The sequence below is a fragment of the Nesoenas mayeri genome, assembly GCF_963082525.1.
Source record: "Nesoenas mayeri genome assembly, chromosome: 4".
NCBI lineage: Eukaryota > Metazoa > Chordata > Aves > Columbiformes > Columbidae > Nesoenas > Nesoenas mayeri.
In genome coordinates this window covers 7,561,044-7,578,258 of record NC_137540.1, presented here as the reverse complement: position 1 = coordinate 7,578,258, position 17,215 = coordinate 7,561,044, and the positions used below count along the sequence as shown (strand labels likewise).

Genomic DNA, 17,215 nt, shown 5'->3' with positions numbered 1-17,215 from the left:
TTTAAAAGCCCTGTAAAAACAAGTTTTTAGAGAAAAAAAAAGAAGTGTATTTCAAATAAGTTACACACTGCAAAGCCAGACTTCAGGTGCATGCATACATAATAATAGAAGATATTTATTCTCAAAATCTGAGAACCATCAAGAGTGCATATACTATCATTCATAAATAGATCTATACACAGTCATCTCTTCCATTCTGAACAAATCCTCTGTTCATGTCAACAAAGATATTTTTAAAAATTACACGACAGACCTATATAACCATGAGATTGATTTAGAAATTATGAGAAATGACCATAAATATTTACTCGGTTTTATGTGCCTCCCAGGTGTCAAGCTTTAGGGTGCATTTTGTCTCATTTTCAGCATTTGCTGTGCAGTCATAAGCACTAGAACCACACTACTACTAAATCCATTTGTTTGTGTGAGCCAAAACTTTAAAAATACATTAAATATCCTGAAACTCCTTCAAAATCCTAAAAGCCAAAAATAGGTTCTACAGGGTTTGACTAGGTATTTTGGTACCTTAACATATTCACAAAAACAGAACTTTGCAAAGCATATCAACTTGTACGCTTCGTATAGAAATATATTCACACAAGGAGAATGCAGAATAATTCAAGTCTGGAAAACTTTCAAGGAAAGTTGACGGAAAGTAGTTCGTTATAGGAATTACAGGTGCAAAATCTATGTATTGAACCTAAACATTTCCTGCTTCAGTCTCTCCCTGTCCCTGTGTTGCCTTGTCCAACCCTGTAAGAGACATAGCAACCACCTCACCAGCCTTTTTTGTTTGGGACAGACATGTTGGGCCAATAAACCTCACTCTCAAAAATTAAAGTCTTAGTAGTTTTTGGTTTTTTGTCTTCTTAACCTATCTAAAAAGATTTCTGTGATTAACAGAAAACAGCTGGCTGGCCAGGGCAGATTATTATTCCAAAAGATTAATCAATTAACTTTAACCCAGATTTCACTCCTTTCCATGTAACTTATGCAGACAAATGACACGGGTTCTATGATGTCAGTGCACTTTGAGACACAGTCATGGGCAAGGCATTGCTTATAGTTATCTCTTGTCTTGTCTGACATCGCACCATTGCCAGGATTGCCCTCCGAAACCTGCAAAGGATAAGAAAAGGAAAGCAGAAAGATCATTAGCTGGAGAATCAAATACAAAGGAAAACTGGGTAAGTCAACCTTAAGTATTAAATAATTTTTAACTTTTAGTAAAACTTGCTTAATAAAAATTTGAGTATTTGGAATTCAAAGGACTGGAGTGTTTTTCACTTCCATGTACATGTATAACTAAGTTAAGTTCAATGTTTCTTCTACAATAGGGGTTATGGCAGTTTTTGCTTATCCCAGGACAGAGTATAGCTACGACAAATATGAACTTGCAGAATGGGGAAAAAATTAGATGTTTTTTCACTGACTCAACAGGATCAGATAAATTCACCTAGACAGAGATCACAGCTCTGCTTCTGGGTTGGTAGAGAAATGAAGGATGCTTCTTTGCAAAACTGAGTTCTCAATCAGGGGCACTGGATTGATTAGAACCATTTGATAGATTTGCTCAAACCAGAAGAACAGGCTTAGCTTATTTACTTTGACGAAAAGTGTCAATCCATCTTAATCAGCCAGAATATGACACATCCCAAATCAAGCAAGGAAATCTACAGAGGTTACATGTCACCAAGCCACCACATTTTGGCCACAGTCATTAAAACCAGTCCAATGCTGATGCAACCCAAATTCTGTACTGAGTCCTTTCGAGAAACCACAAAGTGACTTCCAAAACTATGTTACACAATCTTTGTTAATGTGTTCTCAAAAATCTTTATCAAATCAATATGTTTTGATGATGACCAAAACAATTTCTTTTAGATCTTCCTGTCAAAAAGGTCATCTTTGGTAAATAAACAGCGCTTTACCCTTTGATCTCTTCACAAATCAGTTTGTTGTATTTTACAGATGATCCTTCTACAATTAGATGATACACTACATTAATGAAGTGGACTGGTACTGAATTAGGAACACTTACTTTTTGTTTGCAACAACATAAATGCAGGGATTATAGAATGTGGAAGATTTTGCGAACAGAGGAGCTATGATGGCCATTGCAGGAGAAATTTTCTTTGGGTCTCCAAATGAAGACCATAAACACACAATAGAATATGGAGACCATGCCACCAAGAACATTACAATCATCACAACAGACATCTGTAAAACAAGAGGAACAGACACACAACCGGTTTTACCCAAAGACCTCACAACCTAACCTCAAAAGCACATGCACCCATGTGAAAATAGAACTATCCAGAACCAAATAACAACACGTAAACAAGCAGGACTGACGAATTTTGACAGATTACAATGAAATTTCACTTTGGGAATTTAAGAGCAGATCACACTGCCATGCTGTTATTTCATTACATACAATCTTCCTTCACAGTCAGCACCACTGATTATGTTAAATCTGTCCATCAGAAGTTTAAATGGCCAGAGAGGGCTTCACACATGAATTATGACAGGTCACTCTGGGATGCTATTACAAATAATAAATATTAATAGACAGAAAGAATCTAAGCTAAATGTTTAATAAGGCTGTGAATAAAAACATTTCACAAGGCTTAACTATGGTACAGCCAAATAAAATAAATATTCTAGGACACAAAGACTCAGTCCGTATGCTTAAGGAATTCAGAAGTGTCTGATAGATTTAATGAGGCATGATAGTCATGCTCAAGCATCATACTGGGGAGATATCTGAGCAGTCATGTCTTCTCTGCCTGCAGTCTGGGCACGCTGAGGCTCATGCCCAAAAACACACCACAAAACAGCCAGAACTGAGCAGCAACAAACTGGGGGTATTGAGAGGGCAGGAGAGGAACCAACCGGGACAGACTTCTCTGGCTTCTGTCAGGTACACGAATCAGTAATGGAAACCAGAATGGAAATCTCAAATTAATCAAGAGGACAAAACAAAACACTAGAAAACCAAACAAAACTGCAGGGTTCTTTGTGTGTACAGGATTCCCCTGTGCTGTTGACCTATACCCTTATTCAGTCATGCACAGAACCACAGAATTTTAGGGATTGGAAGGGACCTCAAAAGATCATCCAGTCCAATTTCCCCGCCGGAGCAGGAACACCCCGATGAGGTTACACAGGAAGGTGTCCAGGCAGGTTTGAATGGCTCCAGAGAAGGAGACTCCACAACCCCTGGGCAGCCTGTTCCAGTGTCTGTCACCCTCACTGAGAAGAAGTTTCTTCTCAAATTTAAGTGGAACCTTGTGTGCCAGTTTGAACCCATTAGCCCTTGTCTTACCATTGGTTGTCACCGAGAAGAGCCTGGCTCCATCCTCATGACACTCACCCTTTATATATCTGTAAATATTAATGAGTTCACCCCTCAGTCTCCTCCAAGCTATAGATCCCCAGCTCCCTCAGCCTTTCCTCATAAGGGAGATGCTCTGCTCCCTTAATCCCATGATGAACAAAATGAGAAACAGAAGCAAATGGCTACTGCTCTAGAGTATAATCAATACACAAGCAGGGTTAGTCTTCACAGAAGATTTCTACTTAAATTCAAATTCAAGCTCAAACCTATTGATAATAATGTAAAGAAAGAACGCTTTCATTTAGAAGCTTGTTTGGTGAGCGGAAAGCTTACAAGATGCTAATTTGTGAAAAAGCAAACGGTCCAGTTTGAAAGAAGGATACTGCCTAACTCCAAAGCTTTAACCTTGGGGTTGTTAGTTTGTTTGTTTTAATACAACTCAGTGTCTTTAACTGCAAAGCAGGAAAAATGCAGTTTATTCACAAATGCGAGTCTAAATTTATAACTGAATTCTAATTTTCAAGTATTCTGAAAATTCTTCAGAAGAGCAAAATTCTCAAATTATTATTTTTAGATAAAAACACAACTTTTCAGAAATTAGCAATGAGAAAGTTTTCCAAGGAATGTTAAGTTTGCCTTGATAAGTAATTCAAAAGCACAGTTAAATACTCTTCTGTCCACTCTCTCGCACTTTTTTTATCATGCCCAACCATAAATCATATCTTCACACAAAATCAAAGGAGTGAGTGAACATGAAGCCTTCTCAAGGACTTTTATACATTAAAAGAATGTCAACCTTCCAGGCGGGATATATCATTTTATGCCATAACTCACATTTGCTACTGTTTACATAAGAAACAGATAAGCTCAACAGACTGAAAAGAGCAAGGGAATGGAATCACACGGCTCAGGAGCTTGGAAATGCACGTTCATTTCTAGGTCATGGGCTCAAACCAGACTTGACCATTCCATTTCAGACCAGGTACACCTGTGAACCTGGCAGAAGGCCCAAGGACTCTGCAGACACAAAAAGTCCTCCTAGGACACCTCTGAAGCATATTTCTGTTTAATGACAGAGAGCAGAGGCAAGGAAAATCCACAATTTTCCCATCATTTAATGTAGCTTTTCATCTGGAAAGATGCCAAAAGTAAAGAATCTAGCATTAAAAGTCAAGCCAAGAGTTTCCACCAAGGCTAAATTTCATTTAATATCTAGTAAGAAAGGAAAGGGGGAAAATGTAGTAAACAGAAAAGCTTAAAAGGCTGTATTTTTCCTTTGCCCCCAATACTTTAACACAAAAGAACATCCTGAAAACAAACCATGTTCTCATTTGCCATACCTTTGTCACATCTACTTGGTCAGACCAATCTATGTTGATGCTCTCTAGGCAGTTACTGCTGGCGTATTGTTTCATTGTCCGGGAAACATTGTAATAACAGTAAAACATGACTGTTAAAGGTACAACAAAATTAACAGCAATTACACTCATTGTGTAGGAAACAAAGGACCTGATAAGACAGAAAAACAAAAACACAGTAACTTACAAATAGCCATCCAGGAAAAGCTACTAAAGAATTTGATATTTTGATTTATTATGAAATTTTAAAGTAAGCTTTTAAAGAATTAGGAAAATTTTCTTCAGCTCTTTTTTTTTTATATTAGAAACTGCAAGCCTTACATTTTTCAAACATGATTCAATTCCTATGGTTTTTTTTTCTAGAATTGCTCTATACTATTTCCATTGTTTAAAAATTATTGTTATAAATCAGGTTTCATACTTCAGAAAGAAGTTATGCTCATATAGCAGTGAATTAAATAATCTTAGCCTTCAGTGAGCCAGCAAATTTAAAAGGAAGGGTGAAGGGGCATCTTACACATCATTTTTCCTCCAATTTACTGTGCAAGTTGCTCCCGTGGGATCCGGAGCGTAGCTAGCCCAGCCTACAGTAGGCATGGAAGCCCAGAAGACTGCATTTATCCAGGCAGCAAGGATTAGAGCGGCATAGCTACGGGTGGTCATTCTTCTCCCTGTGGCCAAGCACATAAAATCACCTTTTGCTTCATTCCGATGCTGAACCTGAACGACAAGTGGCTTCCAGCAAGCACACACCAGGTTAATAATGATCCTTTCAAAGGGCCACACTCCCAAACACTGTAGTGTAACTGTTTCACACTGCTAAACATCACCTCAAGCTTTCAGGCCTTAAATGCCACTGAAATAGCATCACCCATCCCAGCTCACAGCATGCAGGCAATACCTGACCGTATGCCTAAAAGCTTGTTATGCAACAGTGCATTCAAGTACATCTTTGCATGATGTAGGCTTCTCATGTGCTTCTGTGTATAGAGCAGCCCTCTAAAGACCGTAAACAGCCATGAACATACAACTTGCAAACAGAATAACAGCCTAGTTGTGAAATTTTCACTTTTACAAGCAGTACCATCCATGCACACTAGATAACCTGCTTAACCAAGTGCTGTAGGATCATGCCCTAACTTCAAATTATGCCCAGCACTTTAACTATGGAGTAATTAATGGAGAAAACAATACAGTTAGTTTCTTATTTCATAGAAGCCCAACAGTGAATGATTTTTGCTCATAAATACAGTACCTATATCAGGCCTGCAGATTGTCAGGTAACGGTCAACTGCAACAACAGTAAGCAAACCGATACTTGCCATCCCAAAAAAGATGTTTAAGGCAGCATAGATCTGAAATTAAAACAAACAAACACAACAAAACCCTCTCTAAGAAATGTTTCAAGGGTACAAGCACAATTGAAGGCGCTAAAATAAATTACATTTGGACAGTGTTCTCTTCCACAAGCAAAGTACTGAAGGAACTAATTCAATGCAGGCAATTTGGAGCTGGCTCATTTAAAATTAAACATTTGAAAAGCAACCTGCTTGTGTGCATATCAGAAATCCTAAAGACAGTAGTTTAAAAAGAAAACAAACACAACACTTCAATAAGCAAATTTTGAGATTCAGAGGTGAAGAGTTTTGGGGGGTTCAATTAATGTTTTCAATATATGTTAAAAAATATGAAAAGCAGTTGTTTCATCAAAAAATTATGGCTTTTAGCAAATGTGAGGTCCTGAATTGTCACTCCTTCCTCTGTTGTATAACCACACATTTCGCAGACATTGTACACTGATTTTCCCCATCAGCCCCCATTTTTACATGTGTCAGATCTGCACAGAGTGACACTTGCTGCAATCCTAACGCGCTCCAAATGCATCTGCCCCATCATCCCATGGGCAGTCTGACCAGGAAGGATGGCGGCGAGGGCTGTGTTACCACCGACACCCCAGAAATAGAGAGAGCCCTGTGCCAGCCCCCGTGCCACCAGCAGTTGTAATAGAACCACATGACATTCAGCCATCTCATTTCACAGGATTCATTTGGTTTAGGTTGACATGAGTCGTGTTTCCCATGATCTCCCAAAGCATTGGTAGTGAGATTTCACATCAAATTCAACCCACGAGTCAGTCTAAACCCAAAGATGTTAAAAGTAAGGCTTCATGTCAAACAGTGACTGAATTTTGAGCTTGAAAAAACTGTATACTCAGGCAAGTGATGTCAGATTGTTGTTATATAAACATCCATTATATAAAGGTCCAAAATGTGTAGTGTTGCTAATACTTCCCTTGAGTCACATTTTCAGCATACACCTTCACATAGCTACTAATTTTCCTGAGCACTTAACCCAACAGTCTTTTACAAAAGTAGATTTAAATCACAATACTCAGTGAGCAAAGGTCATCATTTCTCTGCTATGGAAGTATAATTTTGCAGTCAGTCTATTGTAAAAAAAAGACAGCTATTAAAAGTAGGCTGAATCTTTAATGAAGACTAATAGCCTTGCAGGTCTTCATTTTGGATATCCTAATAGTGCCACCCAAAATAACATGTATTTGCCAAGCAGAACACATTAAGATCTGTCAAGCTCATCAACAAAACAGGAGCCCCATCCAAAGTCTTTTAACTATCAAATAAGTCATCAAATGTGCATGTGCTACTCATAACCTCCTTCATTTGGGGATTTCATTTCCTAAGCCTTCTTAAAATGACTTTAAAAACTCTAATTCATAAATATAAGGTTACACTTTAATGTTTTCAGATTATAAATATACTTGGAATTAAATTCACATGAAAACCTATATCCAGAAGTCATTGACATTACAGAACATAAGCTTCAAGTCTAAGGTAAAATTTTGCATCTCCACCTTATCTCTGAGATACTACTTATTTCTTAGCTTCCTTTTAAGTGCTGAAAACTTTCTTTCTGACTGAATTGCAATACCTGGCATCCGGTATATCCAAATTTCCAGCTTCCATGCAGGTCTGAGGCAGCAGACATGGGGTAACCAATGCCACTAACACCAATGTCAGTAAAAGCCAAATTGATAATAATCGCATTGGTTGCTGTCCGAAGCTCTTTGTGCTTAACAAAGATGCCTAACACGACAATGTTACTGAAAATGCTTATCACTCCTGTAAAAACAGAAAAGGGAAACTTTAAGAAACATACACACCAGCAAGTAATATACATGCAGGAGAAAATGCAGCTGATTGTAATATCTAAGTCCTAAACAAGCTTTATTTTCAGTCCAGCTCAATTTTGAGGAGACTAGACACATGAAAAGAAGAGACGACCTTTTCACTCAGATTCACTAAAGGCCAAAAGTGGAGCGTTTGCCAAATCCGGGACTACCAATGCAATGACAACAAGCACAGCAGAAATTCAAAAGCATCTAGGATTACAATTCAAACACTCCAGCCACCGAGCACAGTGCTGTCTTCCATGGCAAAAAAAAAAAGAATACAGGGTGGTGAATGGCAAAAAAAAGCAGGGCTTATGATGCATCTGATCTAGCAGTAGGACCGTGGCACCACCTGAGCAGAGTTTCCACTTGTACTCAGACAACCATCCTGGCAAAAGGAGTACAGAAGCTTTGACTTTGCTACCATTATCCTAGCCAGACTGACTCCCTGCTCTGCTCATGAGGTCCCAACTCTCTGCAAGCATCAGAGTTGGCTCAGGTTGCTGCAAATTGTAGCTTCTAAGTCTTGTCCAGCAGTCTGGATGATCCACACAGCCTTCCACAGCAGCATGGCTGGGCCTGCACCACAGCTATTTCCTCCACCTGACAAGATCTAGAGCTGTATCACAGCCATGGTCAAAGTCCAGCTCTGCACTGAACTTGCTCCTGCCTCGCTAATCTGTGTCTTTTAAAACATCTTTCTTCTGGCTTGACTCAAACTGCATCTGAAGTCTATTATTAGACAACAGAAGAAGTGGCCAGTAGACAAAGCGTCATAATAAAGACATACAGAACTAAAGCTAAAATGTACATTTTCCTCCCTTCTTGCCCAGTCCCTCTGAATTTTGCTTTGGACCTAATGCTCTTCGAGGTGCGCAGGACCCTGTGCCTCAGCAAGCTTTTCTGATCCTGGTGACCTACGTTAAAACCTCCAGATTCTCCTTTTCTCCTGCTATTTCTCCTTCTTAGCCAAATCATTCTAAATGGCTCTTAGAGTGAGTTTACATGGCACTCCCAGAAAACCAAGTGGTTTCTTTCTTGTGGTTTTATTCTCTTCAGACTCTAGCCTGTTGCAGAGAAATCCAGAGCAAACCCCCATCCTCTGAAGTTTTACTAACCCACTGTTAATACAAGCTATTAATATAGAGCTAATAAATTTTAAAATTCCCCCTTGAACCTCAGCAGAGACTCACAGCCCTTATCAATAAAATGGAGAATTCCAACATGTTTAAGCAAATACAAGTGTTAAAAAAAATGACTTGTAAATAACAACAGGAATATGTAAGTTGTTCATAGATTCCCTAATCTGGCACAGCTGTTACAGCATCACTGAGCCAAATCCTAAACTCACAAACATTTGTATAGTCTGGAGTCCTTAAATAACAAGTGTGTAGGGCAATGTTATTTTGGTAAAAGTCTAATGACAGATTTTCCATGGAAATGCCTCTCAGATTTTTTTTTAATTAAAAACTTTAACCTATGGATCAAAACACCATAGTTTTCACCATCACAGATCTGAGGCATAATTCTGTAAGCAGGCGGAGTGAATGGCTGTCATACTGAATGTGGGTTTCCAAAAGCAGACCCATCTTCTTTCACAGTCACTGTCCATCCTGCTCCAGTCTCCTCGCAATCCATCACCCTCACTGGGGGGACTTCTGCTCTTCTATTGACTCCATAAAACCCGACACACAAAGCTCAGCTTTTGCTGACGTGCCTTTGTGGAAAGGGCAATAAGGTTTTTAAATATTACACAGTGTTCCTCCACCTCTGTCACTGTCAATGCTGCAGCACCGAGTTGAAATCTCTAACATCCGTTTATATTCAGACTACAAACACGCTACAGTTCAAACAATAACCTCAAATCAGCAGGGTTAGAAAACCTGAGGGCAAGAATCAGGTTCAAGCACTTCAGCTCTACAGCTGAATTTTGAAGACTTCAAGTGGTATCAATATGGAAATTCCTTCAAATCATGGAAATTCCTGTGGACTCCATCACTGGCGGTCATTTATACATACCAGGACACACTGCAGTGCATCAAACTGAGGCAGATATTTCTAAAGCCAAACACACATCAGAAGTTCCATCTGAACCACTACGCTCAGGAGGAGCTACATTAATACCATAACAGATATGAAAAGGGACAGAAGGAAAGCCAGTGCAATCATAACACATAAAAATATAAATAAGAAAGTTGATACTTTGGATAGTGAACACTAGGGACACAACCAATTCTTCCACTTTGAAGGAAGTTTCTCCATTTCAATTATGTAAATTGGTACCTTTTTAACTATACCTGAAACTCACATAAGGAGTTTCACTGCAACATTTTATTTATCAGCACCAATCTCCTACCTTACAGAAACTCTCTTAACAGATTCAATAATTTTAAGATCAAATGAGGCAAAATTATACTTAATTTTTGGCTCTCTCTCCCTTTTCTTTTTAAAATCACAAAGCATGTCTGTTCTCAGCTGCAAGCCTCCTTAGTACATAAAAATGACATTACAGATGATGTTAGAGGTGCATAGCCGCATAGATGCCATCAGCTATCATATTCCTACATTCACATATTTCAGGAATGACACTGTGATGCTACGAGCCCCTAAAATGAACAAAAGCAGAGAGCCAGGGATCTGACCTGAAACCGACACCATAGTAAGAGCACACACAGTGCCAGTTCTCTCAGCTGTCGTGTTGACAGGTAGTATGTCATCTCTTGGGAGGGAGGAAGCAAAATAGAATTACGAGTTTATAAACAGTACAGGATTCTTATGATGCATGTTTTAACAGGTATTACAGCTACCAAGAATGAAATCAGAAATGCAATAGGACTCTAAACTCATATCCTCAGGGTAAAGAAAGGATCCTGCTAGACACACTTAAAATTTAGTGCTTCGGAGCCAAATCTTAAGGTGGCGGGGGGGGGACAACACACATGGAGCAGGGGGAGGGAACCAAACCAAAGCTGGGAAGAGAAAGTGGAAATTGCTAAGCCTATACTCATTAACAATTTTAGGAAGAAGATGGATTCCATCTTGAACAAAGTGAGAAAAACCTGTAGATTCAAGAAATTCTCTCTTCCTTGTTTCTGAGAATCAGGTCTGGAGCACAAGTGTGATGAGGAGCAGCTGAGGGAGCTGGGGCTGTTCAGCCTGGAGAACAGGAGCTGAGGGGAGTCCTGATCGCTGTCTGCAACTGCCTGAAAGGAGGTTGGAGCGTGGAGGGGGTTGGGCTCTTCTCCCAAGTGATAAGTGATGGGACAAGAGGAAATGGCTTCAAGTTGTGCCAGGGGAGGTTTATATTGGATATCAGGAAAAAATTCTTCACAGGAAGGGTTGTCGGGCATTGGAACAGGCTGCCCAGGGCAGTGGTGGAGTCACCATCCCTAGAGGTGCTTAAAAGACTTGTAGATGTGGCACTTAGGGACATGGTTCAGAGGTAGATTTGGCACTGTTAGTTTTACAGTTGGGCTCAATGATCTTAAAGATCTTTTCTAACCTAAATGATTCTGTGATTTCTTAGAGGGCAAGGTGGGCAGATCAAGCCCAAGACTTTCAGTAACCTGAAAACATCAGCTGGGATGTACCTGTGATTCAGAAAAAGCAAATGGATGCTGCCACTTGTCCTGTGAAACATCTTAGGGATAGACAATTATTCCCATATTTCTTTAATTAAACTTTACAGTTTTGTGAAGATGAAAACCTCATGACCTGATCAAGAGCAGAATTTCTTATTTTCCTTCTTCCGGGGAAGCAATGAACACTCAAGGCAGACAAAATGCAAATACAAGCCCTAACAGAGTCAAGCAAAACACATGGGTAGTAGCATCAAAACAATGAAGGGTAGATCTGTGTCTAAGGTGGAATTCACTTTTCCAGTTAGCATTTTAAAACGATACCAGAGCATTTCACCATTGTAAGCTGAAGGACATCCCTGAGGCAGCGTTGCTTCCAGTAGCCTGAGTGTCCCTGTTGTCGTCATTCAAGTTAACAGATTGACCACCATAGAGTGCAATATTTAACAATTACTTCCTTCTCAGAAAACAAAGTAATTATTAGCAAAAGAGAGAAGCATTCGAACTTTTTAAAGAGCAGCATAATGATGAACACTGTACCTGTATTTCACTCTTATTCTTAGACATCTGTTTGTTAACACAGCTTAATTTTTCCAGATGTGAGATTTGCTGTGGTAGGGCGCTTGCAAAGCAATCAGTCATACTTTCAAAGACGTTACAGACCTTACTGTCAAAAACATTCCTCAGTAAGAAAGCGAAGTCCAAGATACAATTGAAAGATTTACTAGACTCCCCCAATTATAATAAGAAAAAAATCAAACCACAAAGTAATCCAACTTTTTCTTATTTTTAAAGACATTTAATTTCTGTGCAAGATTAAGAAAGAAGAGCTGGGTTGATTCTGGTTAATCTCATTGAACACCTGCTATAGCTTTGATCCCTGACAGTAGGTTGCCAAACTATCTGAAAAGACCACCTTGTTACATACAATGTAAACAATTTTAATTAAAATGTAACAAGTATCATACATATTTGCAGCACCTAATAGATCCAGTTACCTGCAAATAGTGTGGTAGTACTGCAGAGGGTGTCTAGCCTTCCAATACTTGATCAGCATCCATCTCTATGGCTTTTTAACAAGTCTACTGATCTGTGTAGCTGTTCTACCAATTTCTCTAAAAACCTGAAATAAATTATTGCCTTTGCATTCAAAAATACTCTTTTTACCAGAACAGCAACTTGATTCTCACCACTTCAGATACATAACACTATATAAAATGTGACCATCAGCAATACAATTTAGTACAAACCTAAAGTACATTAATATTTTTAAGTATAACAGAAAATGCATGGTACAGTCTATGAATAAAGTATAAACCAACTTAATTTTCCATAATAAAGGTATAGAAGACCTATTTTTAAACACGGTGAGTTTCAGGTTTGGGTCAGGTTGATATATCATTACTATAGCACTCAATGCTTCAGAAAAACATTGCTGAAGCAGTTGTGGTTATAACAATAAGAAAGTTTTAAAGGAAAACAAAAATCCATAATAATTCAAGTTTAGCCAGAGGTCATTGCAGTCACAAGGAACAAACATGATGTCAAGCCTTCCAGCATTCTTTTTCTAACATGTGTCATCGGTGCAAAATACAGCTGCAACTGGAATCTGCTCTTCTCTGATTAATGACCAGCTCCCTCCCCCTAAGTCACATTCCAACCCCTTCCCTTACATCCCCCTAACAGACAACCGCTCACATGCTCAGACTACACATATATTTCTACAAACATGTGGCCCAGGAGAAATCTCAAGATAGCTTCAAGCACATCACAGAAAAATGCAAGATGAGACAGCTATGTCCTATTTTTATCTCTTTTGCAAGCTGGCAGAAGTTAATTCTCACTCTCTTCTATAATTACATATCAACAAAATACATGTTTCAAGACACAACATTGCCTTCAAATATAGGCAGAAAACCTAGATGTTTTCTGCACAGTTCAGTTAAGCTATTGATGGTTAACTTGCCCGTAAACTATGGAGAAAAGCCGTCAGATATTTGTGTAATACAAAATGAAATACCATCGCTGTTACTATACAAAACGACCATTCAGATCTACAGTTCTGTTCTAAAAAGTTACGCAACAATTTGCCAATGTCCATACCTGCTGTGATTAAGTAAGCTGCAACTATGTTGTGCTCAGTCTGTGTAAAGGCTGAATGAGCTTCATTATCCCTTTCTGAGGAATTGGAGGAATCATTCCAATGCATTTTGGACAAAAGAGACTGTCGTCTATCCTCTGCAATAATTCATCAAGATGATGAAACACTACAAAGCCCTGTCAGGCAAATTCTTTCATTATTCAACAGACTCACTGAAAAACTAAAGAAAGGGGGGAGGGGGAGTTCCCCCAAACATCGACAGCCTCCAAACATGATTTAATTGGACTAAAGTGCAAAGAAGTTTACACCCCCAATCTATGCAGGAGATTGTTAATTAAAACAAAGAGCAGCACAGAACTGAGCACATTTCCAACAGTGTGCTTAAACTTCATTCTTACTGCTAAAGAGATTAACTGTCACATGCCCCCAAACTTTTTCCTTCAAACCTCTTGTGCAATGGTTCAGAAACCTCAACAAAAGTCGGCTCGGGTCAGTTGGTCATCAGCCTGGCTTGGAATTAATTCCCATTGTCACAGCGAACATGTGGAACAGCAGCACAAAATAAAGACACAAATTGCTTTAAAAAGCAGGATACCTTACTCTAAAGTCCAACCCTTCAAATGCTTAAAGATACTTCTTCAACATTCTTAGTGTGATTTAAACTCTCAAGCTGACACAGACACAAGAAGAACACAGTACAAGATATTTCTAAAGTGAAGCATGACTTTCGGAAAACTCAATTGATAGATTTCTAAAATAGCCTAATCTGCAGAAAATGATTGTCGAATATGCCTTACAATTCTTGAAAACCCCCACTCTCCCAAACATATGCATGTAGGCTTACTTTGGGTAAATTCTCCAAAGCATGTTACTGGGCAGAAAATCATTAGGCATTTTCCAAAGCCTTGAGCAGCAGAAGCTAATCATAGAATCATAGAACAGTTTGGGTTGGAAGAGACCTTCAAAGGTCATCTGGTCCAACACCCCTGCAATGAGCAGGAACATCTTCAACTAGATCAGGTTGCTCAGAGCCCCATCCAGCCTGGCCTTGAATGTCTCCAGGGATGGGGCATCAACCACCTCTCTGGGCAACCTGGGCCAGTATTTTACCACCCTCATTGTAAAAAATTTCTTCCTCATGCCTAACCCGAATCTCCCCTCTTGTAGTTTAAAACAATTAGCCCTTGTTCTATCACAACAAGCCCTTCTAAAAAGGCTGCCCCCATCTCTCTTATAGGCTTCATTTAAGTACGGAAAGGCTGCAATAATGTTTTCCTCTCTTCAGTGAGGAGGCAGCAGCAGACCAAAGTAAAGACCTTTCACTAAATCCTACATAAATATTAGCTGTAATGAACCCTTGCCCAAAGACCTTATATGCAGTATCAGTGTAAGCAATCAAAGAAGGCATTTCCCACCAGTTCCTCCTCACACAGCTTTTGCCTCCAGTTTTGTACTCGTACTGGGTATAAAAGCGACAAGGATGAGCAAGCAGCGATTCTTCAGTTGTCTGTGGTTCACAGGCAGCTCGAGCAGGATCCCAGGCTTGGGTTTTGTCTCCCGAGCAGAAATAAGGGCGTAGTGACTCGGGCAATAATGAGGAACACAGCTGTCCCATAGAAAGGACATATATCTGAAGAGCTCTCCCTTCTCTAACCCATGAAACACTCATAGAGCATTCCCTCCCACTCCTCACCTTTCCCAAACAGACATCCTGCATTTTCACCCCTTGAATTTAAAGGTAAGAAAAGATTTTTATAAAGCTTGTGCAGCCACATTTAGTTGTTATTGCTACAGTCAGTTCTATCACAGTTCTACCAGCAAATATTTTCCTTAATGCCACAGATCTACACTCAACTCTTAGAGTTCTCAGAGTACTTGTATTTTTCCTATTAGAAGAGGATTAGGCAGGAACAGGGTGGGAAGGTTCTGAAAGGAAAGATGATCTGCTTGGCAGTGAAGCCACTTCCCTTGTGCCCCATAGTCCTGCCTCAAAAGATAAAAGCATAGTGATAATTTGATATCTTTGCTTTCTTACCCTGAAACTTTGGCAAGATTTTCAAAAACATCTGAAATCTTGCAGCTTCCACAGAAGTCAGAGCTTGCAATGCTGAATGTCTCAGAAAAACACAGCACTACTCTTTTTATTCAGATAGGATTCCAGACTTAAGAGTAGCAGCTAATGAGACCATACAGATTTTATACGTACTTGGTTAAAACTCAGGTTTTCAATATATGCAGTTCATCCTATGTACCATCACATTGTCTCTGTCTCCTCTTCTCTTAAATTCGGCTAATTTTACAGCAACAGCAGTTGAGAGAAAAAAAGTCAAAATTAAAGGCAGACATTACTTGTCATTAAACTATTTTTCTAGAACACTGCTGTTCATAAAACAAAGCCAAAAAGATAAAGCAAGGAATTAAATATTAAACAAATAATCAAGAAAGTTGGAAAAATGGTTCCTGAGTCAGATAAAATACGGCTTACCACATTGCTTTTTAATACTGACATAAGAAAAATTAAAAAATCCAAAACCTCAGGCTGGTTTTAGCCTCCAATAACAGTATTACTAGTGTAAGAGGGGCACTTCGTGACCTTAAGTGATGCTTTTCCTTCCCATTTGTCCCAGATCAGTAGCAATAAAATGTGATTTCTATTTAAGTCCGTTTTTCAATTTGTAAGTATCTATGTGTGTATATACATATATATGGAGCAACATAAAACTCCTTACGAGATTTAGCAAGTTCCTTTCAGTTATGTGTATATTTAATGTATATTTCAGTTCGAAACTGATGAGAGAAACTAACCATTTGCGTTACAAACAAACAAACAAACAAACGAATGAATGAAAGGCACAATACCAAAAATTCTTTCCTATTTTCAGTGGTAACCACACTAAAAAAACAATCTCCTCCCCAAGTTTATTAAGCACATCACCACTAGAGGGCTCTATAAGGCAGAATTTACCTTGAATCTTATTTCCACATATGCAAACAACTCAAACCCAATGGAAAACATATTCATTAACAACTTTTTTCTTCCCCCACAGAGACTTTTACTAGATTTAAAGTGACTAGAAAAGTTTGACTCTAAAAAGATTTTCAATTCACTGAAGAAAACACCCTAAAAGTGTGACTGCACAAAGCTTTTGACTTGCCATCCCTCAAGCAGTAGCTATGCTTTTTTTTTTAAAGAAAACAACAAATTTTCTTGCCAAAACAATGCTTTGCAAAGTGCAAATAACTTTGTACCACTATGCATGTGATCAGGCAGCGCTGCTTCAGGCAAACGTCCCTAACTTCATGTCAGTGCGAGGGAGAATCCCTTCTCTTCTACAACAGACAGTGCTGCAGACACATTAAAATATCCCAATTATTTTCTTCACTTTGTCACATTTCTCTGTCAAAGTAACATAACAGATCTATGATATAGATCATCTGTATTGAACCATCCTACCCAAGCAACTACAGAAAACACAAGGAGAAAAAACATCCCTCCAAGAACAAATGCAGGGGGAATAAAGCCATTCTCAGTGGGTAACAACTTTGGCTTTAAATACTCACCCATGTATAACCTTCTTTTTAGCAAGGACTTCGATCCCAATAGAAAAAATACAAAGCCAGAATTTTAATGTGGCAAGAACTGATGGC

At 38.9% G+C, this 17,215-nt stretch overlaps 1 protein-coding gene across 1 annotated transcript; it reads right to left on the bottom strand.

Moving 5' to 3' along the window:
* Window positions 1-1,013: 1,013 nt before the first annotated feature.
* Window positions 1,014-13,716, bottom strand: RRH (retinal pigment epithelium-derived rhodopsin homolog; the record flags this gene model as incomplete). The annotated part of the gene is made up of 7 exons (XM_080343569.1): window positions 13,570-13,716; window positions 7,648-7,838; window positions 5,954-6,053; window positions 5,216-5,369; window positions 4,681-4,849; window positions 2,042-2,220; window positions 1,014-1,119 (listed from the first exon to the last, which is right to left on the bottom strand). Exons 1-7 carry the CDS (start codon window positions 13,673-13,675, stop codon window positions 1,014-1,016), a joined length of 1,005 nt encoding a protein of 334 aa, XP_080199695.1. The 5' UTR covers window positions 13,676-13,716.
* Window positions 13,717-17,215: the final 3,499 nt, after the last annotated feature.